Here is a 27,529-nt window from a genome sequence, read left to right as displayed (position 1 = left end):
AGATTAAGAAAAAACAAGGATCTGAAAAGCAAAGTATCCCTTTTATTATAATTTCTTTTTACATAACCTTTTCAACCTACGTTCAGGTAATTACCCATCTCTCCCATCAAAGGAGAGGGTTCCCACACATTACAATAGGCCAAAAAGGCTTTTAGGAAATAAAATATTTTAAATTGATCCATTACAACTTTTTCATTTGCTTGAGTACACTGGCAAGTGGGAAAAGACAGAAGGGAAAAATGGTGCTTGAACAGTGAGGCCCTAATAACCTTATTCAGGTTTGTAGTGTATTTTTATAAGGTTTTTCCTCTGGACAGGTATGAAGGAGGCTCAAGTGCTCTATGCTCGGTACAGAAGCTGCTGTCTCCACCGTCCTCTCTGCACTCTAGCCAGCATCTGCCCAAGCTCCCTGAAACAACCCTGGGCCACCAGGGACCAGGGACAGGGACAGCAAGAAATGCTCAACAGCTGTACCCCAGCCACCCCGGTGAGGCTTCCAATGTCCGACTCAAAATGAGACTGAGAGAAGTCACTAACACAGTGACAAACTCGGACTAAGGGGAGGAAATGGACTTTCAAGATGAGAAGAGTTCGCGGGAAGGACAATGCAACTACAGCATGGGGGCAGAAAGCTGAGGGGCTTAGTCTAAGCACACTGACTGCTGGCTATGCTAGGACCCCTTTCTCAAAAAGAAAAATAGGAAGTCCATGAGGAATTTACTGCAAACATCTAAAATAATGTATTATCTGCAAATGGCAGCTGTGAAAAGGTAAAAAAATAAAAAGGAAAGATGAGAAGTTTCTAACTACTAGAGGTAACCAAGTGCTTTCCACAGGGAGGGGAGTGTGATACAGGCAGGGAACATGTATTGTCCCCTCTCCCAGAAAGAAAGTTCTTATTTTTTAATGCTGTTTGCTTTTAAAATACATCGCTAAAATATCTAATGACATGAAATTGAGAGATTAAGTCTGAGTGTAACAAAGGCAAAGGTAAGCACAGTATCGATGCCAGGCAGTGAGGCAGCTCAAAATGGGACAGCCTGCAGACCCACCCACAGGTTACTGGCTCCACACTGGTTTCCACACTGGTTACCTGGAGCCTTTCCTGCGGACAGGAAAGCACACCCCACACCCCTCCACCCCTGCTCCACTGTCTACCCTCACGATGGAAACTACAGAGAGCCAACTGGGCATTTCAGACTGTCCCTTGTAGGGGTTTCCCTGATATTTGCTCACCCATCTTTTTGAGAAAAAATAAATCAAAAAGCAATGGACAGACTTTTACTAGTTTTAGTGTTTATGAAAAACTAGCTGTTGTTTTATTCTCACCGGCAGCCCCACACACTTCTGACACAGACAATACCCGGGGTAAGGCTCTTGCTTCTGAGGTATACAGCACAGGTGCTACCCTTCCACCTCTCCACCATCAGCCAATGGATGGGCTGTGTGCCTTCTGGGAGCCAGGGATTTGTACACAGCATTACCTGTGTCTTCCGTGGAATTATACAAGCAATCCACACTCCGAGAAAACCCCTCCCAAAGAAGTGGTAATTCCCTGGACTGCTGGTAGAAGCCAAAGCTATTACAGATTGTTAACTCTGTCTAGCGTGCCCTTTTCTGAGGTGTTACTAGAAGGGAAACTGGTTTTCCTGACTTTAGGACTTCTGGCCACTGTTTCTTCACTAACAGAGTCACAGTGAATCAACAGAAAACAAAGCAGAACACTAAGACAAACAAGGGGCAGGAGACAGGCAGAGGTAAGGAAATGGTGAGGAGAAAAACAATTCACGAAAAAAATCAACTGTAATTCAGACCATGAACCACCTTCCTCATCCCCTTCAAACTCCATCTCAGTGCTCTCAAAATCTAAGGAGCACACAAGTCACCACAAACCCCCGCCCCCACCAAGAAGGCTTCCTTCCCAACAAGCACGAGGCTGCTGTAGTGATTCTGTTAAGTGCCGCAGAGCAGCTTTCTTTAAAGGCCACGGGAGAGCTGAGTTTAGAGGCTGGCTGTGCTTCAACTCTATGCCTTGCCTTCAAAGGACCTCTTGCAGTAAGGATCCTACATCTGTCCATCTACTTTCTCCCAGCCCCACAAAACACAGCAATGAGGACCCCACCCCCGCAAAAATCAGACTTTTCGTTAATAAATAAGGAATCTCAGGTTCCACAACACAAAAACACACATGTTCAAAGTGCAAATTTCTGCCATTGGCCTGGGACTTTTCTGTCTCAAGGACAGAGCCCTGTGTTACAGCCACAGACCGAAAATAGGCAGCCTCCTCCCTTCTGGGAGCTTGCTTCCCAGCCAGCCAACAACAGTACGACCATGTGGAGGTCTGGGAGGGGACTGAGGTGCTGGGACCAAAGAGCAGGAGGGTGGTCCACTTGTAACCTTTCCAAAACCCAGAGGCCACCAGAAGAGGGGTGACAGTAGTGTGCTGTTTTAACAGCACATGCTATGAAGGGGCCTTAAAGTGCCAAGTCAAGCTGCCAGCCTCCAGAGATTAGAATTCCGTATTACTTTAAGTGTGCTGCAGTGGGTAGAAGCCAGAACCATAGGGCAGCAGGAGAAGGACAAAGAATTTGGAAGTGAGTAATATACTACAGGAGTTAAATGCTGACCCAGGGTGTATTAAGAATTACGAGTAGGAAACGGGGATCTGCGATGAGCAGGAAATCTGCTGCTGGCTGGAACCGAGCGTGAGGAAAACTCTCACTTTCAGAACTGCTGCTGCTTTTGCTGTCTACCTTTCTGGAAAAGGTGACATCAATTTGATAGGGGAAAAGGAGTAGTTCTGGGGCTGGGGCTGGGGCTGGGGTGTGTGTGTGCTGTGATCCACAATGGAAAGAGCAGGCTCTTCAGTTATTTTACTAGATTTTAAATGCTTTAAATTTTTTTTCTCCTTTTTATCTTTTAAATACAAAGTCCGAACTGTCCCAGTGCCCAGAGTTCTCCTTTCCACTAAGGTCCGGCAGAGTCTGAGTCTTCGATCAGAACCTCTGTGGTAGCACCGAGTATATCCGAGTTCATGACCAGCCCTTCCGGGCCCCCACTGCTGCCGCCGCTTCCCACAAAGAGCTTCCCGTCAGCCATGAGGCTCACCCGCTCGGCCCCGCCGCAGTAGGATTTAGACATCCCCTCCGCTTCGAGCAGTAGGCACTCTCCGGAGGCCGAGTTCCCCAGGGGCTCAGAAAGAAGAGGAAGACCCTGAGCGTCTGCAGGCTGTGCCAGAGACTCTGGGTTAGGGCCCAAGATATCTGTGCTGGTGATGAGGGCACCTGCATTGGCGGCCAGAGCTTCTGCGATCAGCACCTCAGGGTGGCTTTTTGCTTTGTGTGCCACTACACTGTCCTTCTTTTCAAATTTTTTGCCACAGATATTGCAAGAAAACTGGTAGAAGGAGTCTGCATCATGCTTCTTCATGTGCCAATTGAGGGATGCCTTCTGTCGACAAGTAAATCCACAGATCTCACATCTAAGGAGAGCAGGAGAGGAAAGGGGAGATCAAACACAAGCAGAGCGCTACTCAGCAAGGGTTAGTTGAGGACTCAGGATCCACACAGCTCTCCAGTCACTAATCAGTGAAGGAAACCACTAGGTACAAATCTGATGCTTTTCTTTTGTTTAATTGAAAAATAATAAAAAGCAACAAGAAAGGTTACAAAGTAGCTCCTCCAATCAACATACACTATATAATCTGGCAGAACTGAATAGTGGCAACTGCAATGACTGTAAGGGGCAAACTTTCTGGGGGGTCAGCCAGAAACCACCAGGAAATACTCACTGTAATGGTTTCTCGCCGGTGTGAATCATCCGGTGCACAGCCAGGTTATGGGAACTCTTGAAGGCCCGGGCACAATATTCACAGATGTAATCCCTTTGATCTAAGGGGAAATAATGTGGTTAAAGTCCCACTTAGACACACTCTCTGTACCATCCGTAACATCCAAGCATGCAGGTGGTCAGGCAAGTCAATCTGGACTCCAGGTATTAATACTGTTCTCAGTGTATGAATACAAAAAAACCTGTTTTGATCTTTTAGTCTATACATTCAGCAGCAGAAGGACTCACTTAAAAACAAACATGAAAACTTAGAAATATGAGAACTGGAATCCTAATCTCAATCAGAACTATTAATTCTGACCTTGGGTAAATTGGTTAGAAGGTAAACAACTACATTTCCTATGGATTTTATTCTTTAAAACAATTTTGTCATAAAAGTCTGAAAGATGAAAAGAATGCTTACACAAAAAGAATCTAACATTCAAACAAAGCCAAAAGAATAATTTGGCATTCCCATCTAGGTGTGGCGATACACATCTGGAATCCCAGCACTCTGGGGTCAATGCAAGAGAATCTCAAGTTTGAGCCTAGCTTGGGCAACTTGGTAAGGCCCTGTTTCAAAACAAAAAACAGCCAGGGACATGCTCAGTGCAAAGATTTCAGGTTCATCCTTAGTATTACAAAAAAAAAAAAAAAAAAAAAGGCATTCCCCCAGAACTCATCTTCATCTAAAATAATCGTATCTGTTTCAGGATTTAAAAATGTTAATAAAATAAACAAATCCCTCACATGCAAATATATGCAGATAGATTTTTATCCCCTCTACCCAATACCTTTTGCTTCCTTCTGTCACTTCATCCCCCCCTTCCTCTGATTCTACAGAGTTCTAATGAACTTGGTGACACAGCAGGGAACCCACATGACACACAAACTCACTTCATATTTATTACTTGAGGAGGGAGTACAAAGTCAAACAGGTACAAAATATTTGATGAATGATCACATTTTCTACTGCATGTGAAACTGCTATATGTAAGTTACAATGAAAATGTGAATGTAGGTTAAGTAGGTAGTACTCCTTCTCAAAATAGCTTCAAAACCAAGTGTGAGATAAGAGTTGTATTTTTTTTCAAACATACAAAAGATCACCTGCAGATCTTACTAATGCATGCATTCATTCATCACGCCTGAGGTAGGGCTGAGATGCTGCATTTGCTAAGAAAGTCCAAGCGATACCAACGCTGGCTGGTTTGTTGTGTAGCATTACACAGCAAGATCTCAACATATGTAACCCTAACAGGGTTGACTCTTGGCATCAACTACATGGTGCTCTCTTGTTCTCCTTTGTAAAGGCATGGGAAATCTGGGTGGGGTACCAACACTAAACAGTTCGTTTCTGTAAAGGAAGCCCACACCTACTACTCTGCAAAGGAAAACTAATACCACATAAGTGTGGTGGGAACAGAAAAGTTCTTCACAGTACATTTCTGATACTTAGCAAAACTTTAAACTGTTTGTCAGAAAACATCTCCACAGGCTGAACAGTGTAACTAGGAAAAAGGGAGAGAAGAACCAGAGAGAAGCTACTGAGAAGCAGGAAAGACAACATACTCTTCTTTCAAGAAGCATGGCATACAAAAAAAAAAAAAAAAAAAAAAAACCAAACTGTAGACCTTTGGGTAATTAAACACAAATTCAAATATCTTGTTTGAAAACAGTGTATCATGTGCACTTTCTATGTTATCTCATCCCCTACTTCCACAAACTCTGTGACACTTCCCTCAGTCACACACAGCCGCTGGAGGAGAGAGTATATGTATCATCTTGGGGAATGGATGCATTTCTACAACTGGAATTCCTAGTATTATACACAATGACCAAGAAGAAAACATAATAGTGTCTGAAACATATCCAATTAGTGCCAGTAAGACCCAGCCCAATCCGTCTTGATATGCTGCACCTCATTAAAATCACCAGTGATTATTAATGAATTGAACTTGAGTCTACAATGCGTACTGCACAAGCTTTTGTTCAGTTCCTATACAAACTGGCATGCAAAATCAATAGCTTGTGTTCATGATTTCAACAGCAGCAGAAGCCCCTGGAGCTATGTAACAGTTAACCACAATTACCAGCAAGCTCCCTTGCCAGTTCAGGTTTTCTCTCTCCACTATTCCCCACCTTTAGTCCACAACAGCTACTATAGGAATCTATCTGATGCAAATTTATATCCTGCCTCTACTAACTACTAGTAGATGACTGTGGTGAAGTTACATAATGCTGCTGAATTTCTGGTCTCTAAGGTAGAAAGTAAGCCTAAAGCAAACTAAATCAGTGTGTTGAGTGGACAGATTAGTAAGAATATAGAACTGATACACAATATATGCTCAATAAAAGATCATTATTCTGGTTAGAGGAGTTCTCAAAGTCAAAGTCAAAATTCAAAAGCCCTAGTTTGATCATACCTTATAAAATTTATTAAATTTTATTTTTACATCTTTCTCCTACACCTGAGGCTCTCAGGATGACTTATATAAGAAAAACGTGTACCAGAACCAATTTGTACACCTACAATACAAGGCATCTGGCCATTTGATAAACACCTTATTTTAAGCAGTACCTGTATGGTGTTTGGCATGCCGCAGAAGCTGCTTCTGGAGCCGGAAGAGTCGTCCACAGGAAGGATGTGGACAAACATATTTCTTCTTCAGCAAATGCTGGTATTTAATGTGGTGCTAAAAGAGTGATGAGAAATGAAAGGGATAAAATTAAGTTCTCTGATAAGTCCTAAGTGTCAATAGAAAACCAGATACTTTGTAAGTGGATGGGGAGGCAACTGAGAAGATAAAGAGACTATATATTTTACAGTGTTTAGCGTAGCAATTGATAAACAGTGAAATAGCAGAAACTATCATTAGAGTCACAATCAAAAGCAAGGCCTTAGTTTCATGCCATGCTTCTGCTGAAGGGCAAACAGACCTTCCCTCAGCAGTATTGCAGGTTCATATTTTCTGTCAAGTGCAAATAGAAGGTATGCCACTGTTCTTTTAAAAACAAACCATTTTCACTTAAGAAAAACAAAAACCATACTTATTCTTGCTATTAAATTCACTTTTTAAAAAATACACGTTAGGGCCGGGATTTAAGTGCCTGCCTAGCAAGTGCAATGTCGTCAATTAGATCTCCGTACCAAAAAAACAAAAAGCCACATTAAAATCTGTTACTCTGTGCCCTGGTGTATTGTAACAATCACCTCTCCTCTCTGCAGTATTTATGACATTTTGGGGAACACTGCCAACTCCCAAGATCCCAAGCAAAGCCCATACCTTGAGCTTGGGTTCTTGCCCTCTTAGTTTTAAAACACAATGTGCTGTGAACCCACTCCCAGGGTCCACACACTGAACATTAACCTCCCAGGCCAAGCCGCTGGGAGGTGTTAATGCTCCGCTCCTTAAATGAATTATAATTATTAAGGTGGGAAGAGATCTGCTGTCCTCGCACACTCCACTCCCTCTCGCCCCTTCACATTCTGCTAGAAGCTGCGGTGTGATGGTAAGGACCACATCACACAGTTCCATGCACCAGAAATGGGTGAGCCCAGACACTGTCCTCTGTATCAGTCACCCAACCTCTGGGTAGCAGTACTCTGCTGCAGTAGAGTAGGTGGGCTAAGATAGGATGACTCAAGTAGTGGTAGGAGGACTTGCCTTGACTCTGTGCCAGTGATAAAACCTATGCAAGCCCACCAAGTCTCAGTGAGGTGGAGGTGAGGAAAGTGGCAAAACCTAACCTGAAAGGCCATCTGATATCTGACCTAACAACGCCACTGACCTGTAAATAGCGAGGATGAGCAAGGACGGTTCCACAACCTTCCATCTCACAACGCACGTATTGGATTGGAGGCTTTTTCCTAGTAGCAAAATACAGGAGAACAGTTAACAGAAAAGTGGAAATCTGTACTATAAAGCAGAGCTATTTTATTACAATACAAGGAATTAATTGCTTTTCTACAGGATTTGTTAGAAGTAACCACAAACTGACAAATACTTGAGCTTTCAAAAACAGCAAGAATAAACACAAGAATTTCTATGAAAGTACAAATTACTAAGGCTTTTAGAAACTATTCTGCAATGAATATAAAAATATAGTACCTACCTAGCATGGACACTAATAAACTACTTTTATGGACTTTTAAATAAGGCACCTTGCAGGATTACTGAAAGCTAAGTAAGTGAGTAAAATGCCTTAGTACTAGGGTAAGGTGTGAGACAGTAGGATAATGACTTCCTCACCTCCTTTTGGGTAACCGAGGACTTTTATCATCTTTTCGCCTTCGTCCTCTCCTACAGTTAAAGAAAGAGTAGTGACCATGTATTTCAGATTGAAGTTTAAAGAAGTGAAGGATGGCTGGAAAGGCATATATTCAAGGCCAAAGAGCGTACAGCAGACACAAAGGATAATTATATAAACTATGTAAAAGTCAATATGCACTTAGCAAATCAAGCAAGATTTAACTGAATTAATTTCACCTTCAAACCCACCTATGCCCCAGATTAAACACTCTATACACTTTCTATAAACTAAGCACTGCCACTGAGGAGTTGGATAAATCCCAATGCCACTGAGTCATCAAAATGAAAAGTATCACCAAATAAAAGGTAGATCAACAAATTATTACCTAAAAACCCTAAACATATAAATTCTCCTCTCCTTGCAATAAATTTAAAAAGCAGGAAATTTTTACCCAATCACACTACACTGTTTGTCTTATACATGCTTCTTTTAAGTACCTGTATTTCCCTTTTTCTTGTCTCTGTTTCCTCTGTATCCCTAGAGCCAATCTCTCCCCTGCAAATCATTTGGACTTAAATACTGCTTTAAATGAAAATGAAAACTTCAAGCCTCTGAGTGGATTTTTGCAAGGAAACTGTCAGCTGCTTGAGGCTAGCACTTCAGGTAAAAACACACGTCCTAAAGGTAAAAACACACTCTCTCACTCTATCCCTCATGCATACTTTCAGTTATCACTAGGGGCTTCAAGTTCTGTCAATTTCCATTTTCAGCAGAAATTTGTTACTAACTTCCTAGGAGGTTCCTCATCTTCTCTAATTTCATTCTCCTCTTCTTTCACCTCCACTTCTACTTCCACTTTAATTTCTTTCTTTTCTTTCTCTTCCTTCACCTTTCCCGATTTTCTCCGTGGCTTTGGAGTTTCCCTGAAAACACAAATGCAGTTCAACACTGGTATTCTGCTAAAGGTCCTCTCAAGGAAGACAGTGACAGAAAGTTAAAAGTGGTTAGCATTGATTTACTATAAAATTCTAATTCTTAGCTAACGAACTGATTTCCTACCCACTGTTCCAGACATGCATGGTAATGCTGTACATATCTGACACCTATGGGATGAATATTTGGGCTTCAGTCTTAAAAATCAAATTTCACTACAGCTATTAAAAAAGAAGTATCCTGGCAAATCAATATAAAATATACATAAATCTCTAGTAATTGTGATATGATCAAATTAAACTCCTATAAACAGAAGATTACATCAGATCTGAAACACAGTGCATAGTATATCTTTAACTCTCAAGATTGGCAACAAGACACAGGAAGAGCATGCAACAGTGCCTCCCCATTTCTCACTCCGACTTGGCCCGGGAGCCCGAGACATGCCTTTCTAAGTGTGGTTTGTAGGTCTCATCTCTGGGGTCGTCTTTGAAAGGTATTTCCTCTTCACTAATTAGCATCTCTTCTTCTTCCTCTTCCTCCTCCTCATCACTACTAAAGAAAAACAGAAGTAATTCTGATTGTAAGGATCATGTCTGACTGGGTGATATTTGGCAATTTTTTAGAGGTGGCCAAAATTCACGCTAAGTTATCTAAATGTTCATCCATATGATCTAGTTGCTTTATTCTAATTAATAACGCAAACCACAAAAACCTTAGAAATACTATCTCTTGATTAAATAAGGACAGAGGAATGACTGTTCAATGGCACTAAGAATAAAAAACAATTGACTTTACAATAGTACTATATGTCTAGAAATCAGCTGTAGCACAAAAAGGTCTATCAGCAGATAAAAACCACAGCTTATCATGATTATTTCCAAAACCCTGGCCAGAACACCACTGTTCACTTTAGAGCCAAAGAAGTAAGCTCAATCATGGTATGGTTTCCATACCACATAACCAAAGGCTACATGGTTTAAAGAGCTTTAAGAAAAATCAATGTGGAATCCAAATACCGCTTCTTTTCTAGTTCAGTCTTAAGTAAAAGCAACTTCCACATCATTTAATGTCCTTGTGCTATGTTCCCAACATATAAATATGAAAGCTTTTACCTAATGCCACCGGGAGACTGAGACTGATGTTCATCTGCAACTTCTAGAAAAATAAAGCCACAATCAAAACTTTATGCACAGATAAGTTCTTTCCTCTATGCAACCAAAAGATATAAGCACCTTATCTAAAGGAAAGCTTCTTGGAAACTGTCCAAGAAAAATCTTATGTTGCCATACCTGCCCCTGAAACTTAAACTACTCAGGTAAAGTTCAATGTTACATTTAAAATTAAAAAATCAGTAGAAAGCAACCACACTCTACATCCACGGTACCATAATCGAGCTGATCTGTGATTGGTTCTGACTTGCAGATGAGCTGCAATGAACCAGTCTTGGATCGAGAACTGCGGGTATTCTCTGTGTCTCGAACACGGGAGCCCGATGTCCTGCTGCTACTGCGCCAGCCGCGGCCGGGTCTGGTTGCAACACCAGAAACTTCCTGAGCGAGGGCAGAGCTGTCTTCCTCCTCTCTCTCCTCCTTGGGATCTAGATGAAACAGATACCATTCTAGGTTTATAGGTAGCCAACATCCATCCCTGTACATCTGCTAACCACAAATGCAGTTACTAAATAGAAGTCAAACATTTCTTAATGGAAAAAAACAAAACAAAACAAAAGACCTCAGTTTCACTAAAATAACTGAAACAAAGTAAAACATTTAGGTAAAATCTATCCTTAATGTCGTTACTATAAAGACAATCCTTCAAATCCCACAAATAGTAATTTTATATTACCTCATCTACAAAAAAATACACTATATAACATAGAGAAATATACACAACATGCCTAAGTAAATTAATGCACTACATTCTAATCATTAGTGCTAAAGTAGAGAGAAACCAAATTTAGAAAGTAGTCTAAGAAAAGTAACCACAACTGAAGGAAACAAACAAAATTTGTGTTTACATGCTGTAACAACCCAACCACATTGCAAGGAATTGGTAAAGGGGAAATTTCCTAACAGAATACCTTTCCTTAATGCAAGTTTTATTTAGAATCATGCCATGAGTTAATCCCATGGTAAAGTTCAGCTCCAGGACTGCTGGCTCCATTGCACTGTCCTAGTTTAGCTGTCCTATGAGACTCCACACACAGGCGCACACAGACATCTACTACTCTCATCCTCTACTGAATGGTAAGAATAAAAAGTTAACATCATAGACAAGCTTTTAAATCCACAGTATTCCCCACCTAGATAATGGTAGGCATGCATCAGAAGTCCATCTTGACAATGGAAGAATCTTTTAATACCCTCAGAATGGAAAAGGTCTTTCTAAAAGCAATGTAAAATTTGAAGTCACATGATGACAACTTGACATAAACAAAACATAAAAACAATCTCCTGTATGACAAAACCAATCAGAAGCAAAGCTAACACTCAATGAAAATGTGGTACCTCAATGAAAACACGACTTTCAAATATACAAATAAAAAGCAGCCAGAGACTCCACAGAAAACAATGGTGTGCTAGCATGACTCGCTGATGTTTGACTGTCAGAGTCCACATGTCTGACAGCACATTGTCCAGGGGAGGCTGCAGGAACACAGGCATTCCAACACAGTGCACCAGCAAAGCAAGTGTCTTCAGATTTTATTTTTTTAATTTTTTTTTTTTAATCAGTACCGGGGATCGAACTCATGACCACGTGCTTGCAAGGCAGGCGCTTATGCCCCTGAGCTAAATCCCCAGACCGTCTTCAGATTTTAAATCCTAACAATAATCCTTGGGATCAATGTGAGATCAGCTGGCCCTCAGATTTTGAGAATTCTCCAATCCCTGGGGCTCTGCATTTGTGGTTCTTTCCTCACCCTGTGTCTGTCCTTTTCAGGTTAGTCTATCAGTGTTTAGCTGAACATAATTCTTGACATCCTGTCAGTCTTGTATCACTCACGTGGTCCATGCCATGAAACGAGGAGCCTCCACAGATCTTTTCTTGATTACTGCACTTCCACTTCAGGTTCTGCTGTGAGGGTTGATATGACCCAGCAGTCACACACCTAATGCCTTACAATACACTGAAACCTCCCCAAATTATCATCCACACATTCTTTTTTGATTTAACTCATTCTTTCTCTTCCAACTTTTTAGTGTAAGTGGCAAGATATCAGGCTATATCTTCTGCAATTCGCTTAGAAATCTCAGATCCAAGTTCATTCCACACAAGTTCTACTTTCTACCCAACAGTAAAACACAATTTAGTCATCTTCTTTTTAAACTTTTTAACAAAGACTGCCTTTTTCCCATTGCCCAACATGCTCAACATCTCCTTTGAAGGCCTTCTCAGACTGCCTTCAACATAAACTTTTATGTCAGCCGTCTTTTCAAGGCAGTCTGGACTGCTCTTCCCATCACACTCCTCAACTCACTGCCACCGACAAGCCATTCCCAGGCTCATAGCTCTTTCCACAATTCCAGGCATTTGTTCAACTTCACCCACAATATCCTAGAGCTGCCTAAACAAATGATCACAAAGACCTATTTCTATGCAAAGACCCTATATCCAAATTCCATGACATTCACAAGTATCTCTGCGAGGTTTTCAGTATCTTTTGGGGGAGGCAATTTAGCCCATAAAAATGGCCTACTAATGTTAGCAAATATACATTTCAATTCAAAAATTGTTACAAGACACAAAGAAAGAAACTATAGAGCCGATCAAGAAGACTTAACACTTGAACAGAAAAACAGGTAATATAACAAGTCTTCAACTTAAGATGGTTTAACTTATCATTTTTTCAAGCTCAGTATGGTGGGAAAGTAATACACATGCAGTAAAAATCTTAGTTCAAAACTTGGCTGTTTCCCCCCAAGCTGGTGATGCGTGGTACACTGTCTCTTTTCAGTGATGGGAAGTGGGGGCAAAGCCACAGCTTCCAGGCAGCTACACAAGGGCAGACAAGGACTACAGTGCACCACTGTGTTACTGAGAAGGCTGGCAGCCTGGGTGCAATGATTGTGTAAATTCCATCGTAAGTTAAAGACTTACACAGTAAAATAGTTGAACATTTCAATACTCTACTTTCAATGGAGAAAACCAGTCCAAAGCACAATAGGGAAATACAGGACTTGGGTCAAACTAATAGTTGGAGGATCCTCAATGAAAAACTTTAATACTGCTTCACCACATGATTCAGCAATTCTGCAGCTAGGTATATGTGACAAAAATTCAAAGTGGGCCTTCAAACACTTACATAGACGTCCCATCACCAAAACTCACAATGGAGAAAATGTCCACTGCCAATGAATGGCTTAACAGTTATCTACACAATGGGACTTTCCTAGCCACAAAAAGGAATACTAGCACATGCTACAGGTATGAATCTTAAATGTCTGCTACATGACACACAACAGATACAAAAGTCCCTCATTCTATCATTTCATTTATGTGAAATATCCAAGAAAGGTTAGGTCCAGAGACAGAAAGCAGGTTAATATTTTGGAGGCTGAAAGAGGGGATTCATGGGGTACAAATGCTCTTAAAGTTGCACAAGTGTCTGGTGGTCATGAAAACATTTAGAACCAGAGAGATGACAGCTATAAAACACAGAAAATGTACTAATGTCACTGTTATGTGATTTACACACACACACACACACACACACACACACACACACACACACATACACACACAGAGCCTAAAAAACAGGAAGAGGAAAACTCATGTATTAGCATGAACCATGACCAGACTGGAAAAGAATCAAGTTTGTTTTGCCTTGTTCAAAGACAACTCAAGGTGTTTTTCATAATGGCAGCTGGCTTTAGGTTCCATGATTTATAAGTAATAAGAAAAAAGGGAGAAACTCTTGCAAGAGGAAGGAATAATCTCTCCTAATTCCTCTTGATAGCAAATGATCTAATAATGCTCAGTATGACTCACCTCAATCTTACAACCAAAGGTAACTCTTTCCAAACAAATTAACTCACCCATCTAAATAGTTACTTATCAGCTCTCTGATCCTTAAGTGGCCTCATTTTTCTAACTGAAGCTTAAAGAAGTTAAAGCTAACTGTTGGATGGTTGGGTTGACAGTGTGGTTGGCTGACAGGCTGGAGGAAAACCTGGAGCAAAGGTCTTCTCATCTCTATGTAAATATTTAAGTATTTTCTATGAAGCTAGCAAACTAATTAAGTATCAATAATATTTTTCATTTCTCTAAATTTAGTTTTTACCAGCACTGTCAAATAATCCTTTTTACAGATGAAAACAGCAGGAAACTGATTTCTCTAGGCTCACATATTAAGTTGTGGGGCTTGGACCTGAACTCAGACACAGATCAGTCCAAAGTCTGTATCCATATCCTTCCCACTCTACCACACCTAACCATATAAACAGGAAGAAGAGTGTGCCAGTCCAAGGGCTCCATTCACATCTGGCTCATTTCCATCAGCCTTGGTTTAAGCACCCAAGGATCCCACATGCATACTGACTTTAAAGACCTACGAAGAGAATCAGTCCATGAAAGTAAACTTGAAGTTCAAAAATTACCTGCAATCTCAAAAAATTAAATAATAATTTAAAAAATTCAAATTTGAGAAATAGCAAATGTCCTTCAAGTCAATACTGGTTAAACAAAGTGCAGAATACACAGAAATACTGGGCATGGGTGGATACCTATTTACTACCTATGCTCCTCTCCCTTTCTTAGGGAAAAAAGAAATCAATCCTACTCTCAAAAACATAATGGTAATCATATTTAGTCTAAACTAATAGTTTTCAAATGTAGTTTACAAAATTAACAGCCCCAACAATTTTTCCCTTTGGGGGAAACCTATATAACTTCTGACTAGAATTACAATAAATTAGCAAGTGCCTCCCTCTGGTCCAAGCCAGGAGATCCAGTCTGCAGCCTCTGAGTATCGGCCATGGTGGAACCCAGCTGGCTGCAGAAGGCAACTCGCCGCCCTCTTGGTGGGTGTCTCCCTCTGGTGCAAGCCAGGAGTCAGGCTATAAATCAAACATCCCAAACAACTCCCCCTCATTAGCAACTGGGGACAGAGGTCTAAATATGATTTGAAAGGATGACCATATGCAATATAGCAAATATGGGGGGATTTACTTCCATCTTCTGTTTGAAGGCAAATGTTTTTTCACTGTTTTGTTTCATTACAATTAATTGTATTACATTATTCAATATGCTCTTTTGAATGGTTGTATAATTTTCTGTTTTTGATTTGATTTTGCTATACCTAACTGACTGGACAACTACTGTGAAGATACCGGGATAAACTATGATATCTATTACTATTATCCCTGGCATTCTGCTGTGTAGTTCTGTACCAATTGCACTGCACTGTCTAGATTGGCTTTTTTATGTCTTGTTCTGTTGTTTTACTACCTTCAAAAAAAAAAAAAAAAAAAAAGGAGAGACTTCCAAAGCCTGGGGCGTAGTTAGCTGGTAATTACTAACTTGATATGCACAAGTCTTGTGTTAAATTCCCAGCAGTCCTTTCTGGGAAGACTTAAAGAGACTAGGACTCTCCTTTGTCCTCCTGCAAAGTGAGGCACAGTTTTTGTCCTGAGCCCCTATGATGGCAGAGATAAATCAACATCTTAGAAGCAGAGGCTAGGCATTCAACCAACAAACACTTAATGTATAGAGATGTCTTGATCTTGAGCGCTCTAGGCGGCAGGATGTTGAAAAATAAATGTCCATTGTTTAGAATTACAATAGTGATAAAGGCATGTGGGTAGAAATGACATCTTGAGTTTTCAAACCTGAACAAGATACATTATATTTTGGTTCATTCTGTTAGTTCTTCAATTTTATTCAGCAAAGTTTTAGAGTTCTGTTATAAGTGTCTCAAGTATTTTATCTAGTTCATTCCCAAGTTCATTTTTTGGTTGACAACAGTTCATAATTTATGGATTTCCTAACTTCTCAAATTTAAATTTACCTTTTGACTGACATACAAAAACAAAAATTAGCTGGGTATAGTGGCACATACCTGTAATCCCAGCACTGGGGAGGCTGAGGCATTGCAAGTTTGAGACCAGCTTGGGCTACAAAGTGAGCTCAAGCCCAGCCTGAACTGCATGGCGAGACCCTGTCTCAAAAAGACACACACACACACAAAAAAATTGCCCACATTCATAGAGTAGTGCCATGTGATTTTCAGGACTGTACATATACACTGTTTAAATCATGTAAACAGGGTTATGATAAAAAAGATGCAACATCTTCCTTCCAGTTTTTAAAACTATACAGTGCACAGTACTTAGTCACTACTGTCCAAGAGCGAACCATAACTTCTTGCTCTTAATTGTAATTTAGTATTCCTCTCCCCACTTTCCCTAACTTCCAGTAACCACCATTCTACCATGTAGTGAACCCGTCTTTCTGTGCCTGGCACAACGATCTCCAGTTCCACCCAGACTGTCACAAATGAAGGTTCAGTTCTTTCCTCGTCTTGCAGAGGACTATCCACTTAATAGGCCTACTTCTTTATCATTGTTTCTATTTCCTGGCTACTGTGAACAGTACTGAAAGTGACAGGAGTGCACACCTCCAACCTAGGGCTTTCATTTATTTACAGTAATGGGATTGCTGGTCTGTACAGTGGTTCTATTTTTAAATTTCTGAGTAATCACTGTAGTGATTTCCATAATGGCTATCTATACCACTTTCCATAAGGGTTTCCACTTCTCCATATCCTCACTAGAAAGTTACTTTTTTTATACCATGCATCCTGAGATGGTAAGTTGATTTGCATCTTGTGATGCCTGATATTAAGTACTTTTAAAAATATATTTTCTATCTGTACTTTTACTTTTGAGAAGTGTGTACTGCAATCATCTGCCCTCTTTTAAACTAATTTTTTGAATTCCTTATATATTAACCCCTAGACATTAACCCTTTGTCATATGGATAATTGTGCACTGCAATCATCTGCCCTCTTTTAAACTAGTTTTTTGAATTCCTTATATATTAACCCCTAGGCATTAACCCTTTGTCATATGGATAATTGTGCACTGCAATCATCTGCCCTCTTTTAAACTAGTTTTTTGAATTCCTTATATATTAACCCCTAGGCATTAACCCTTTGTCATATGGATAATTGTTGGCCAGCACCGTGTTCCACTCTGTAGGCTACTCTTCGCCATGACTGTCCTTTGCTGTGCTAAAAACTTTTCAGTTTGCTATAATCTCACACTTACTTCTGCTTTTATTTCCAATAAAAGTGTCAGGGCCATTGATTTTCTCAGGGGAACCGTGCCTAGAGTCCATGCCCATTTCAACACCCAGAAGTGTTTCTCCTACACCATGCAACAACAGCTTCAGGTCTTACATTCCAATGTCTCCAGTCCATTGAGTTAAATTTTGCAACTAATCAGAGTCAGTGGTCTAGTTTCATTCTTCTCTATGTGGTCAGTCTTCCCAATATCACTTACTGACAGGCCTGTCCTGTTTTCAATGTGTTCTCAGCAGTATTTCATATTTTGTACTACTACAAATGGTACTTTTTAATAACTTTATACTTGTGTTGATAATAAAAACAACTGGTTTTTTGAATTAGCTAATTCTCTTGAATTAGCTTGATCTTACACTACTGGAGTAGCTTCCAGATTGAGCACTGGGAATGCTGTCCAAGACAATGGTGACCTGGAAGTCTGGACTGAAGGATCAGTGAGGCAGTCCAACCAAGAAATAAACACTCAGGTACCTTATGTCACTAAGCTTTTGCAGTTTTTTACAACAGCAATTATCCACAGATAACATGACTTAGGGAACGTTATTGTGAAGAAACAATGAGATTTAGAAATTGTCAGAGGCCTTGGCAAACACAAGGTCCTGAGTTCAATGCCCAGTACCAAAAAAAAAGGAAAAGAAAAGAAATTGTCAGAGGCAAAATTATAAACGGGACCAATAAAGCCATGGTTAATATTACAAATTGGAGTTCAGACCAAAGAAGCCTGAGAGGACTTAGGGATTTAGCTCAAGCGGCACAACACCCTACCTGGCAAGCACAAGGTCATGAGTACAATCCCCGTACCAATAAAAAAAAAAAAAAAGTGGCCTGATGTAATGAAACGGGCAGGCAGAAGACAGGCACGGTTCCCCTGAGAAAATCAATGGCCCTGACACTAAAGCGGCCTCTGCCTGGGTATTGACTCATGGCGAGTTTTAATTCACAAGAGTAAAAGACAAGTAGCACTAAGTGAGAGTTCCCTGTCCACTCAGGATTATTTCAGTGTGAGACACTGCTATGCCCTCACCCATAGGTGGGTCTCAAAGGGGCTGCAGTTTCTCACTGTTTGGATGAGTTTTCCCACAAGGATGTTACGTTTCCCTTGCTTTAGTTGTCTTCTATCCAGGCATTCTGCTGTAACTCTCAAGTGGTATTTGGTCAAAAAAGATCTCAACATAAAATAACTATGCATAACAGAATAATGATACTGTGTCAGAGACAGCTCCTATAGCAGTTGAACTATACTAGGAAAGCTGTTGTACAAATTTCTTTGTATATAGGGGATGGAAGATTCATTTACCCGACTGATAAAACATCCCATAACTGAAATATTTGACAACGCTTATTTCTAAGCCTGTATTATAATTCTACATATCATGAGTGTACCAGTTCTTGTAGGAAATTAAAACAGGAAGAGTTGCAGGAGATCTGTAAGTTTGAACTAGAAAAGATTAAAGGACCTGAGCAATTCCCAAAAGAGTAATATGATATCTAAGAATGTTCTTAGATATTGAGAGAGAAATCCATTCCCTGTTACTTTAAAATAAAGGGATGGGGCCACGCTCTAACAGGAGGCTAAAGCAAGAAGGTCTGTGAATTCAAATCTTACCTAGTTAGCAAGGCAGAGACCCTATCTCAAAAACTGGGGGCAATATATGACTCAGTGTTAAAGATCTGGTTCCCTTCCCAGTAATTCAAACCTCGCCATGCATACACCCGAAATGAAATTTCTACAGGAATTCTAAGGCTTCAGCTTTACTCTAAGAATCAAAACTTGAGTTTCTGAAACCCAGACTACTCATTCGCTCCACTGTTTTTCACCAATTAGCAAAATCTACTTTGAAATATTAGTACTTTTATATTAAGAGAAACCAAAAGCTCTTCAAAAAATGTTTAATCTGACTTTAGAAGAAAAAGCATCACTTGATTTGCAAAGAGTATTTCAACTAAACTAAAAGCACCTGTGAGGGTTGGGGCTGGGATTATTTCCATCTGCCTTTCTCACCCGGAGAGATCCTTACATAGCTTCCCCACCCTGCTTGGTTTTTCTGTGATAGGAGCTCGCAATGTAGTCTAGGCTTGGCTCAGAGTTGAGGACCTCCTGCCTCAGTCTCCTTAGCCTTTCAAGTTCTGGGGTTACAGGTATGCTGCCACCACACCTGACCATCACAGATGTTTCATGTTTAAAATATATAGGATTTACTTTTTAAAATCCAAGTCATTACAAAAAGATTCAAAATCTTTAGAGAAAGAACCCTAATGACAGCATCCTGTGTATATTGCCATATCACATACGTCCTTGTACAGAAACTCAACAGTAAAAACTGCTAACATTAAATGGAAATTAAATTGGAATTCCTCCTCTACAGATGTAGGAAAAATACAAATATGGATTAAGGATATTGGAATATGATATAAGAGATTGACCTGAGAGGGTAAGAAATAACTGTATTCCAGTGAAGTAACAATAAAATTACAATTTTAAAAACTTAAAAATAAACTAATCCTAGTTTTTTTAGAACTCTGGAGCAGAGGCATAATCAATAAATTAGCACCACATCAACAGAAGACAAAAACCAAGTATGTGCTTCGCTGCAGAGAAAAAATATCAAGACAAGTTAATAGTTCAGCAGTAATTCCAGACATTACAGTGATTTCAACAAGACAGGGTCAACATTTAATAGTTAAGCTCCAAACAATCTAAGCAAGCTCCCTGATGTTAGGACCTCATCTGAGGACTACATAAGCTTTGCCAACAGTGCCTATACAACAGTAAAGCATGCTGAGAACACTCACGCTAGAAGCTGAACACCATATAATTCCCAAGCATTAAGAATTCCAAAGTATATTTTCCATAAATTGAAGCTTTATAAGATGTACTTAAAAGGGGATCTTTTTAGTAAAGCAAGTCAGTTGCTGCATATTTTGGTATTGACACTGCACAGCTTTGAAAATCAAAGTTCCCTGAAAGTGCTGAGATAACTATCCTAGCACTTATGACTCAAACACTCTCCAAATGTGACTCTATGAATGAAATGTACTCTAGTAAGCATTAAAAGCAGTTTTTAAAAGTTTTATGTTTTGAAAGAACTTAAGTAGCTTTATCTGTGATTCTAGAATTTAGCAATGAGTAACTCCATAAAACAGACAAGCACTCCAGTAAGCTGGGCAGGAGTTCAGTTCCCCTGCTGCTATGGTGCTGGGGATCAAAGCCAGGGCCTCCTTGTGCATACCAGGCCAGAGCTCAAACACTGAACCACAACCCCAGACCTCTTATTTAAGACAGGTTCTTGCTAAGTAGCCAGGGCTGACTCAGAACTTCTGTCCCCCAGGCTCAGCCTCCTGAGTACCTGGGGCTGCATGCAGGTACACACCAGAGCCCAGCAGAAATGTTTCTCTGTCTTGAGCATTAATCTTCACTAAAGGTCCAACAAACAAGAGACAAAAGACAAGTTCTATGATATATCTATTTAGAATTTAGAAAACAGAAGATATTAAAAGTATGGCAAAGAATATTAATAAATTATACATACAAACCATCCTCTCGTCTTATTATCACAAGGAAACTAACAGCTCAAAACACCTAAAGTCAGGAGATGAGAGCACTGAGCATCCAGAACTAAAGCCGTTTTTTTATTTTGTGTCACTTAAGGACACCCAATGGGTGAGTTAAAGGGAGACAGGTATACAGACTGAACTACGCAGAATGAGTTTTACTCTTTCCACAGCTGTACAACTACACAGCATGGCACATTCCGGTTTAAGATTACCTACACGAGAATTATTCATTTCCAAAAAGGGCTTAAACTTTTTCTTTCCCCATCCCCCATTTTGAGACAAGGATCCCTCAATTGCTAAGTTGTCCAGGTTAGGCTTGAATTCCCCATTTTCCTGCCTTAGCTGCCAGGAAGGCTGGGATGGCAAGCCTGCACCACCACACACATCTCAGAATGAGGCTCAACATTTCTACCAATTCCTGTTCCAAGCCAAGCACAGTGGTGCACACCTGGAATCCCAGCACTCAGGAGGCTGAGGCAGAGGATCACGAGTTCGAGGTCACCCTGGGCTACACAGTGAATTCTAGGCCAGCTTGAACTATACTACTAAGACATTGTCTCGAAAAAAATAAAGAAAAATAATTTTTTTAAAAAACACCAAAAAATATAAAATTGAAGTTCCAAGTTTTCCTTGAGCCAACTCATTAGATACATAAATTTTGACATAATCCCATTATTCTCATTAGATACATATTCTCATTAGATACATAATTTTGACTCTGGAAGGCAAGTTGTTTTTTATCTTAATCAGAATTGGTCTGGCAACTTGTTTGTTAATGGTTTTTACATTTTCTTCACCTCAAAAAACCTACAAAGTAATCTCTGAGTAAGAAACATAAACCTCCCAGCCTCAGTAGACATAACACTATATTCCAAGTAGCAACAGCAACAAAAAATTTGCTGTTCTGTCAAAATAAAAATATTCTGCTAGACAAAATAACCATACAGATGCATGCGTACACACACATGCTTGTTAGAAGAATAATTCTACTTGGTATACAATGCGATATTAGCCTCCAATTCCAACATTCACCTAAGAACCTGAGTATTATGTTAATCGCAAAACAGACACTGACACAATTTAATGGCTCCTAATCACGCTGTCACCCTTCTAAATGGCTTTTAATCTTTTCTCATATTGTGTCAAATCATTCTTTATAAAGAATACAAAACCCTTGCTTATGAAACTGTACGTACAGAAAAATACACACTCACACTCAATTTTACAAAAGAGTAGCAGGCTACCAAAAAAACTGTCGGCCAAAAACTACCAAAAAAACAACTCTCGACCTTTAAGTGGACTCCAGGAGTTGGAAACTGGCTATGTTAAGGCCAGGTTAAGAGCATACACAATACATAAAGTATGATCAATAGCACATTTGCTCATTTTAAGGAAGATGTGTCTTTGAATTTAGCATCAAAAAACACTGCCAAGGACTACAAAAAGAAAAATGTAATGAATAACTGGTTCAACAAGACAGAGGCACTTTTAATAGTTCAATCTGTAATGCCTGAATGAAATCTTAGTAAATGTAAAACTAAAAAAACTAAACACTGGCTTCCCTTCATAATTCAGATAAGCAAAAAATCACTAGTTTTGTCTACTAGAACTCTAAATGGAAATGACTTAACTCCACTTAATTATTCACCATTTCAAATCTTAGCACCTTTCCTACATTCTTCAAACTGTAATTATAATTTGAGTCTCCACCAGTATCAAGATTTTGCCTACATGTTACATTGTATATTGCATATCATTCTTCTCAGTATTTGTTTTTAAAAATATCAAACACTTTAAAAATTAGGTTAAATTTTCATCAAATTATAATTTCCCCATTACTGGTCTTTTAAATAAAGTCAAAGCATCCTTCTGTCCCAATATGCTTGTCATCATATAGTTTTACCAACTCCAGCAATGTTTTATGAGTCCCTTTTATATTACCTATTTTTGTGGTCCTGGAAATTGAACCCAGGACCTTCACACTGAGCTACAACCCTGCCCCCCAATCTTTTAGTTTTTAGTCAGAGACAGGAGCTAAGTTGTTAAATTGCCCAGACTCAAATTTATTATGACCCCTCTGCATCAGCTACTCCGAAGCTGGCATTATGGCTGTGCACCACCAGGCCTGCTCAAGTATTCAGTTTTGAGACAGGGTCTGCTGTGTGCCACACCACCCCTGCAAGTCCCAGTTAAACAGCAACTATTCTGACTGGGCTGAAGCTTATTCTGTCCTATTACACTGCCACATAACCAGTGGAATGTATACACAAAAGAGCCAAGAATGACCAAGGCTTACCTTTATCAGTTGTTATTTTTTCTACACATCTGAAAAACAGAAGAATCAAACATTAAATGAGCAATCTTGTACATTTCCTTAAAATGCAAGTTTCTATCTCTTCCAGGTTCACTTTCAGAGCAATGCAGAGTATATCAGCAGCTCGGTCCACAGAGAAGTCTAATCTCAGAACTGAGGCCACACTGAGTCTGCACTGTCTGGTAAGTTAAGTGGGTCACAGCTGCAATTGCTCCTGTAGCTGAGGAACTGACTTTTACCTAGTGTAAATATAAGTGTGGCTGCCATAACTTACAGCAGAGGGCTAGAATACTATAGAAAACAACTTCTGAATTATAAAAAAGATTATACAAGGAAAATACTGTTAGTTTTGTTCTGTGAAGTGCCTACGTAAGGAAATGAATGCCATCACTGGGATGAAATTGCATCTGAGGCATGCTCTAACCACGGCTGGCAGGAGGCTGGGTGCTGCATCACAGATGTATCAGTAGCTACTGATCTAGGTGACAAGCGAGGGTTCATTACAAAGTTTTCTTTATTTTGGTATATTCAATACAAATTTTCTTAATAAATACTTAAAGAACCTTAACCAACCCTATAATTATGTTTGCTTAACTCAAAAATATCTGAAAAGGGAACATGCCTCACTAACACATGTACTTTTTACAGGTAGATTGCAACAGTAAAATGCTTAAAATGTTACCACCTTAGTAAAAAAAAGTATTCCCGCTTTTTAACTTGGGGAATTTCTATCACACATTATAGTTGGGAACAGAGTAATGAAATCACCCAGACCATTACTCAAATTCAAGAGTAAATAGGCATTAGATCTTTATCATAAAAATGCCATACTGTATCTCAGTATGCATAGTATGTATAGATTTTTCTTATTTCAGAAGAAAAACATACATCTCAACATTCGTGTTATTAAAATACTTGAAGTTACAACATATTACATTATCTATTCTCTTTAGAAAGCACAGGAATCATTTTCGTTTTTTGTAGCATTACAACTTTATTCTAAATTATACAGCTACTATCCCAAGAATCTTAACTATGTAATTTATTGGCTACAGCAGAGCAAGGGGTCAGTCTACTTTCTCAAAAGTGAGAACATATAAACTGTCAAATTTGGCTTATCTTTCCCTGCTATTTTCTATTTAGGAAAATTCACTAAAAAACTTTATATCCCCCTCCTAAGTATTTCCTACTCTTTGGTTAATTCCTGTAATATTTCAATGTGAATTAAAAGAGTTGCTATAAACTTAAGTTTATGAAGAAGTACCTTAATTATATCCAGGTTTACTAAGCTCATTAAAAATCAATTATAGCTGAAGTCCATCTAGAGAGATTAAGTGACTTGTCTAAGGTCACTTGGTGAGCAGAAACAAGGCTGGGGTTTGAAACTGACTCTAAAGGAGTGTTTTCCTCACTATATAATTTGGCTTCTAACAGGAAACAGGAAATCTATGTTTTTATTGACCTTTTAAATTAAAAGTGTGCACTTTGCTGCCTCTTTAATCAACAAAAACAAACATAGGTTGACAGCTCAATACTTAGGCTTTTGTAAGGAAAAGACTGGGATACAGAAAAAGGATCCCAATGGAACAAATACAAGGATGGTATTTCTTACCTCCTTGTAAAACTGGCCACAATGGTATTTGGAAGACAGACGAACCAAGGTCAGGGTTCAGTAAGGCTGTTACTCCAAACTTCTCAACATGTCCTGTTTCTAAACTAAACAGTCTAAAAATCCGTTCTGTCCCTGAAGTCTAGATATAAACCATGCACACCTGTGTAACAACTCCTCACTATCCCGCTTAGCTTTCATTTTCCTGCTAGGGTTCTTGATGGCAGAGCTTCTTGGCCCTGGCTACAATGAAAATGGGAAATACTGTGATAAAAATTTACTCTAGCAGTCTTACTACCATTACATAATCTAAAATACACTACCTAGAGACACATGATAGTGAAATAAAGTAAAAGGAAGCCATCACTGCTGTTATCTTTCACAACAGTGGATGACAGAGGGACAATAACTCACTCTTTCCTCTGGAGGAAAACACTGAAGGAATTTAAGAAACCTTCATCAAGTGTATTAACACAGATTGTGATACTAAAGAGAGTTGTAAATACTTTTTGTCAAGTTAGGGAAAAAATAAATTTCGGTAAGAGGTAAAACTACTACTTCAGGCATAACTGTCTGAAAAAACAGGTAGTTAACCCTCAACTGACAGGTGATAATGAGAACATCTATTTCAAAACTTTGACATGTGGGAGGCCCTAAGTTCAAACCTCAGTACAGAGAAATAGAAAGAGACAGAAGACAAATGATCAAACACTAGGGTGGCATAGGCTGAAATCCCAGCAGTCTGGGAGGCTGAGGCAGGACGATCTCAAATTGGAGCCCAGCTCCAACAATTTAGCAACTTTGTAAGAGACTCTAAATAAACAAAAAGGCTGAGGTTATAGTTCAGTGCAAAGACCCTGGGTTCAATTACCAGAACCATGGAAGAAAAAATACTTTTAAATATTAGCATCATTATGTATGATTAGTCATATTTTGCAGAATCCACGTGACAAACAAGATTACAAAACACTTCTACCTCCCCATGCTAAATTACACAAAATGACAAGTTTCACTCAGCGTTTACTACAACAAGTCAAACATATAGTATGTGAAGTGGGTCACAAAATGTACATTTAATTCACACACACCCATGTCACTGGTATTATCTCCAATGTATAAGCGCCTTTAAACAACAGGCACAGTTGTGTTAAGGAATCTGTACAAGAAACTTATATAAAATGCTATCTCTTCAAATTTGTGAAAAATTAACTTAAAATTCTGGGAATATGGGCCCGGGGATGTAGCTCTGCGGCACATCACCTTCCTGGCAAGCTTGAGGTCCTGAGTTCAACTCCTGGTACAAAAAATAAGTAAGATAATTGGGAATATGAAATACATCTATGGCAATTAGAATTCTAATTGCAGCTGAAAAATGTGTTTACGAGTTTACTGTCCACAGAACTACAGATCATACAGTAAACTGGAGTACCACAGGGCGACAGCTTTGTTTTTTATTCCTCTGAGAGACTTCTGAGGCTGTGTCTTAATTGTGGAACAGATCTCTTTCAAACTTAAGTACCAGATATAGTGTGGGCCAGACCTTGCCACTACAACCACTGAAGAATAAAACTGACACCCTCCCCTTTTCGGGTAACTCTGTTTTCGTTATTTCTTCCCACTTGTAAGGCGAATATCACAAAAGATGTTTCCTGTCATAAATTCAAGAGCAAGTGAAACTACTCTCCACAGCTTACGGACCTGCGTGCTTCACAATCCGCACGGGAGCCTGAGAGCAAGACGTTACCCAGCACCCGGAAACCACCACGCTCCCGGCCTCCAGTCCCGGCTCTTTTCCTCGCCTCCTCTAACAGGGACGTCCCCGCTTTAAGACGCCGAAAACCTGCTGCTGGGCAAAAAGCTGACTCTGGTGTGTGAGAGGTCCCAGTTCCGACGCCCGCCTCCACGCTTCCCCGCTTCCCGCAGAAGGCGAGCGTTGACCCGGCAGGAGCAGCCGGGAGGGGCGCGCGCGGCCGGGACGTGCTACGGGGCGCCGCGAGGGCCAAGTCGGGCCCGGCGCCGCAAAGGGCGCGGACAGACGCGCGGCTCCGGGACCACCGCGCGGCGACCCCGGCGCTGAGACGCAGAGGCAGCGCGGCGCGTCACGTGGGGCGGTCGCTACGGGAGCCGAGAGGGGCGCGGGCGCGGGGTCTGCGCGGCTGGGGACGCGCGGTACTCACACGAGTCGCGGACTCCTCTTTCCCTGAGCTGGCGACGGCGGCTTCGTGGCCGCAGGCTGCTGCCCGTGGCCGTCGGCGGGCCTGGCGCTGGGGCTGCTCCTCCGCCGGCGCGGGTACTCGGCCTTCCTCCGGCGGGACACAGCGGCGGCGGCGGCCCGGCCCCGATCCCGGCCGCCCCTCAGCACGCGGCTGCTCGTGGTCCCCGCGGAAGCCGCCTCTGAGGGCGGTTGCTGGGGCTCCTCCGGACGCGCCTCGGCCGCCTCTCCCCCTTCTTGGTCCTGCTGCTCCGGGGGGCTCGGCTCTTCCGTCTCCCCCGGCATCAGGGCTTGTCCGTCCCCCACCCCCTCGTCCCGGGCGGCGGAGGCGGAGGCCGCCGCGCCGCTGCACCCCCCGCCCCCCTCGCTTCCCGGAGCGTCCGGCTCTCTTACCCCGAGCGCCTCTCCCCCCTCCCCTCCGCCCGCGCCGAGGGCGCCCCCCCCGCCCCCTGCCACTCAAGGCCCGCGACCGCCGGCCGAGCGCGCGCGCGCCCGCCGCAAACGCTCGGCGGACCAATG

General features: G+C 40.8%; 2 protein-coding genes across 5 annotated transcripts in view; one reads left to right on the top strand and one right to left on the bottom strand.

Moving 5' to 3' along the window:
* Positions 1 to 22: 22 nt before the first annotated feature.
* On the bottom strand, positions 23 to 27,368 carry Zfp91 (ZFP91 zinc finger protein, atypical E3 ubiquitin ligase). Of its 4 annotated transcripts, none has more exons than XM_063228140.1 (11): positions 26,976 to 27,363; positions 23,172 to 23,200; positions 10,403 to 10,615; positions 10,131 to 10,173; positions 9,463 to 9,567; positions 8,871 to 9,005; positions 8,082 to 8,132; positions 7,621 to 7,699; positions 6,410 to 6,524; positions 3,791 to 3,890; positions 23 to 3,481 (listed from the first exon to the last, which is right to left on the bottom strand). In XM_063228140.1, exons 1-11 carry the CDS (start codon positions 27,293 to 27,295, stop codon positions 2,968 to 2,970), a joined length of 1,704 nt encoding a protein of 567 aa, XP_063084210.1. In that variant the 5' UTR covers positions 27,296 to 27,363; the 3' UTR covers positions 23 to 2,967. The 4 variants fall into 4 exon arrangements, with proteins under 4 accessions (XP_063084210.1, XP_063084209.1, XP_063084212.1 ...); XM_063228139.1 differs by having other exon boundaries at positions 9,463 to 9,570; positions 26,976 to 27,360; XM_063228142.1 differs by lacking the exon at positions 8,871 to 9,005 and having other exon boundaries at positions 26,976 to 27,368.
* Lpxn (leupaxin) overlaps positions 26,492 to 27,529 on the top strand; it is a 38,067-nt gene continuing 37,029 nt past the window's right edge. Inside the window, exon 1 of the mRNA XM_063228143.1 lies at positions 26,492 to 26,665. The gene's annotated coding sequence lies outside the window, so the exon portion shown is untranslated. The remainder of the gene's footprint in view (positions 26,666 to 27,529) is intronic.

The sequence above is a fragment of the Cavia porcellus genome, unplaced genomic scaffold (assembly GCF_034190915.1).
Source record: "Cavia porcellus strain 051 isolate PalLab524CR breed Dunkin Hartley unplaced genomic scaffold, mCavPor4.1 scaffold_17, whole genome shotgun sequence".
Classification (NCBI taxonomy): domain Eukaryota; kingdom Metazoa; phylum Chordata; class Mammalia; order Rodentia; family Caviidae; genus Cavia; species Cavia porcellus.
This window is presented reverse-complemented; position numbering and strand designations above follow the sequence as displayed.

Excerpts from the sequence above, each read along its gene's own strand:
- Zfp91 (XM_063228139.1), bottom strand. The coding sequence starts at position 27,295 with ATGCCGGGGGAGACGGAAGAGCCGAGCCCCCCGGAGCAGCAGGACCAA. Across the intron at positions 9,006-9,462 it reads TACAAACCACACTTAGAAAG|GGAAACTCCAAAGCCACGGA; the intron begins GCATGTCTCGGG and ends TTGTGTTTTCAG. Across the intron at positions 7,700-8,081 it reads CCTCGGTTACCCAAAAGGAG|GAAAAAGCCTCCAATCCAAT; the intron begins GTGAGGAAGTCA and ends TTTTGCTACTAG.